Consider the following 3,179-nt stretch of genomic DNA (forward strand, 5'->3'; position numbering starts at 1 on the left):
CTACGGATTATGTGCCCCCTAAATCATCATTATCATCATCATTACTGCCATCACCCCGGAGACAAGCCCATACCAGTGACTCGGATGATGGCAGCTAACATCTGTTAAGTATTCATCACAACATGCCAGGTTCCGTTCCCGGCACTTGACAGGTATTAATGCTTTAATAACGACAACCCTATGACATTGGTACTGTGATTATCCCTGCTTTGCAGACGAGGAAGCAGAGATAGAGAGTTTACGTCACTTGCCCCCAAAACAAAGAGTTAGTGACAGAGTCGGCAGTGCACCCAGGCCACCGGCTCCAGATCCCAGGCTCTCCATCACGGCGTCGTGCTTCCTGCCCTTACAAGGCAAATTGGATGACTGCCATTCCAGAGAAGCAGATAAAATTCAAGTGGAGGATCCGGGAGGGGAAGATAAAGTCGGTCCGCTTGGGGCTGGCTCGAGCATCCTCTCTGAGACAGCCCATGAGCAAGGCGCAGAGTTGTGGAATTTGCTCCTCATTTTGCATACTGGCGCGGTGCTGGTAATGCAGCTAAAGGCATCTTTTGTGTGATTGCTCAACGGGGAATGATGTCATGGGTCTTTATCAGTTCTTCCAGATAAAGAGCTAACTATACTGTTCTGCAGGAGCCGGCAAGGTGCTGGGGGCAGAGCAGTTGGGTTCTCAAAGAAGCAGGTGAGCAAGGGACCATGAGGGGCTTGGGAAGGGAGGGCCCCTTGGTGCTTGCTTTTCTGGAGAAGCAACAGGGGACAGGGCCTGACCAGGAAGACAGCCAGGCTGTCCCTGCTGGAGAAAGTATCAGGGGGCTTGAGGGGCTGGGGGGGAGGTTTCAGTGTTCTCTGCCAGTGGTTGAGATGCCGCTGGCACGAGACACCAAGGTCCGCACCCAGACTAACACCTCCATCTGTCTGTCTTTCTCCAGTGGCCATCACCATGGACACAAGCCCGGACTTATCCTTCTTCCCCGGCAATCACTGGCTCTACTTCTCTGTGTACCTATTCACCTTCCTCGTGGGCCTCCCTCTCAACCTGGTGGCCCTGGTGATCTTCCTGGGCAAGCTGCGGCGGCGCCCGGTGGCCGTGGATGTGCTCTTGCTCAACCTGACCATCTCCGACCTGCTCCTGCTGCTCTTCCTGCCATTCCGCATGGTGGAGGCGGCCAGCGGCATGCGCTGGCCCCTGCCCTTCATCTTCTGCCCCTTCTCCGGATTCCTCTTCTTCACCACCATCTATCTTACCTCCCTCTTCCTGGCAGCTGTGAGCGTGGAGCGCTTCCTGAGCGTGGCCTACCCCCTATGGTACAAGGCCCGGCCAAGGCCTAGACAGGCCGGCCTGGTCAGTGGGGCCTGCTGGCTCGTGGCCGGCGCGCACTGCAGCGTGGTCTACATCATCGAATTCTCAGGGAACTCCTCCTACAGCCACACCAACAATGACACCTGCTACTTGGAATTCCAGGAGAACCAGCTGGCTATTCTCCTGCCCGTCAGGCTGGAGATGGCTGTGGTCCTTTTCGGGGTGCCCCTGCTCATCACCAGCTACTGCTACGGCCACCTGGTATGGGTGCTCAGCAGGGGAGCCAGCCACCGGAGGCGGCGGAGGGTGGTTGGGCTTGTGGCAGCCACCCTGCTCAACTTCCTTGTCTGCTTCGGGCCCTACAATGTGTCTCACGTCGTGGGCTACATCCGGGGTGAAAGCCCAGCGTGGAGAAGTTATGTGTTGCTTCTTAGCACCCTGAATTCCTGTGTTGACCCCCTTGTCTACTACTTCTCATCATCCGGATTCCAGGCTGACTTTCACGGGCTGCTGAGAAGGCTGACTGGGGGCTGGCGCCCCTGGAGGGAGGAGGGCAGCCTGAAGCTGAAAGAGAAGAATGAGGAGGGGGGCAGCCGCGGGAGCTGTCCAATGTAGAGAGCAGGGAGTGGACTCCGGAGGGCTGTGGAGTGGGTGGCTGAGCTGCCAAGCACTTCCCAGCTTGAGTCAGGCAGGACTGGGGAGTCGGGGGAGGTGGGGGGGTGCTGGGGACCGAGGCAGCCCAGCTTCCCAAGGATGCGCTCGCGGGGCCCAGCTCTCCATCTTCCCCAACTGCCCTCCCTTCCCATCCCCACCCACCCACCCACCCACACCCCATGCTGTGGACTTGGCCCTGGGAAATAAGATGAGAGCGTGTGCTGAAGGAAAATGGGCTCTCAGGGCAGCAGGCCAGCTCCCGGGCTTTTCTGAGGGTAAAAGAGGAGAAGAGAGCCATGAGCCGGGACTGAGGGAGCTGCCGGTGGCTTGGGACGGGAGGTGGAAGCAGCCACCCTTCAGAGCTGCTCCTGCCCAGCAGGTCACGAGTGGGTACACAGATTCCCAGGCTTGAGGGAGTATCTTGCTCTTATGTGGACTTTTCCAGAAAGTTTCCATTGTTTAGTAAACTCAGATTTTCAGGAATATTTATGAAAAATGACAGAAGAAAAATGACCTAAATAAATCTGGTAGCAAGTAAAAGAGAATGGTTTTTCCTTCTTCTTTTTTTTTTTTTTCTGGAGAGAGAACATGCATGCATGCATTGACACGCGAGATGGGGGAAGGTGCAGAGGGAGAGGGAGAGAGAATCGCAGGCAGGCTCCACACCCAACGCAGAGCCTGATAAAGGGCTTGATCTCAGGACCCTGAGATCATGACCTGAGCCAAAATCAAGAGTTGGACACTCAACCAACGGAGCCACCCAGGAGCCGCTTTTTCTTATGGTACACGTGGGCCAGATGGGATTGGTGGATGGAAGGATTTTATCCTAGACTCCAAAGGAAAAGAGCTAAAATGCCCAGATGTTGGGAGAGGATCTGGGCTGGAGGAATAAAAATAACAGCTAATTTATGCAAAGGACTTGGCCTGATTCATTATCTTTGATCCTCTCAGCAACCATGTTGCAGGGACTATTATTATTCTCATTTTGCAGAGGAGGGGATGAGCCCCGACAGGTGAAGTCTCTCTCTTGAGATCCTACAGTCCATGAGTCCGTGAGTGATTGATGCAGGCCTGGAGGCCAGAATTAGCTGCCCCAGAATCCCGTGCCCTCACCCACTCTGCTCTTCTGCCTGCAGCTGTGTATTATTCACACAGAGTGGGCCGGGTCTGTCTTCCAGAGCCAGTGAGATGGTCCGGCCAGGACAAATGTAAACAGGCCACGAGG

At 55.4% G+C, this 3,179-nt stretch overlaps 1 protein-coding gene across 1 annotated transcript; it reads left to right on the forward strand.

The window, feature by feature from the left end:
• The first annotated feature begins 298 nt into the window (after positions 1-298).
• LOC112928523 (free fatty acid receptor 3) lies at positions 299-2,494 on the forward strand. Its single transcript, XM_072751073.1, has 3 exons — positions 299-529; positions 634-682; positions 930-2,494. Exon 3 carries the CDS (start codon positions 941-943, stop codon positions 1,913-1,915), a length of 975 nt encoding a protein of 324 aa, XP_072607174.1. The 5' UTR covers positions 299-529; positions 634-682; positions 930-940; the 3' UTR covers positions 1,916-2,494.
• The last annotated feature ends 685 nt before the right edge of the window (positions 2,495-3,179 follow it).

The sequence above is a fragment of the Vulpes vulpes genome, chromosome 1 (genome assembly GCF_048418805.1).
Source record: "Vulpes vulpes isolate BD-2025 chromosome 1, VulVul3, whole genome shotgun sequence".
Taxonomy (NCBI): Eukaryota; Metazoa; Chordata; class Mammalia; order Carnivora; family Canidae; genus Vulpes; species Vulpes vulpes.

What these genes read in the sequence shown, in the direction of transcription:
- LOC112928523 (XM_072751073.1), top strand. Translation starts at nt 941, where the DNA reads ATGGACACAAGCCCGGACTTATCCTTCTTCCCCGGCAATCACTGGCTC.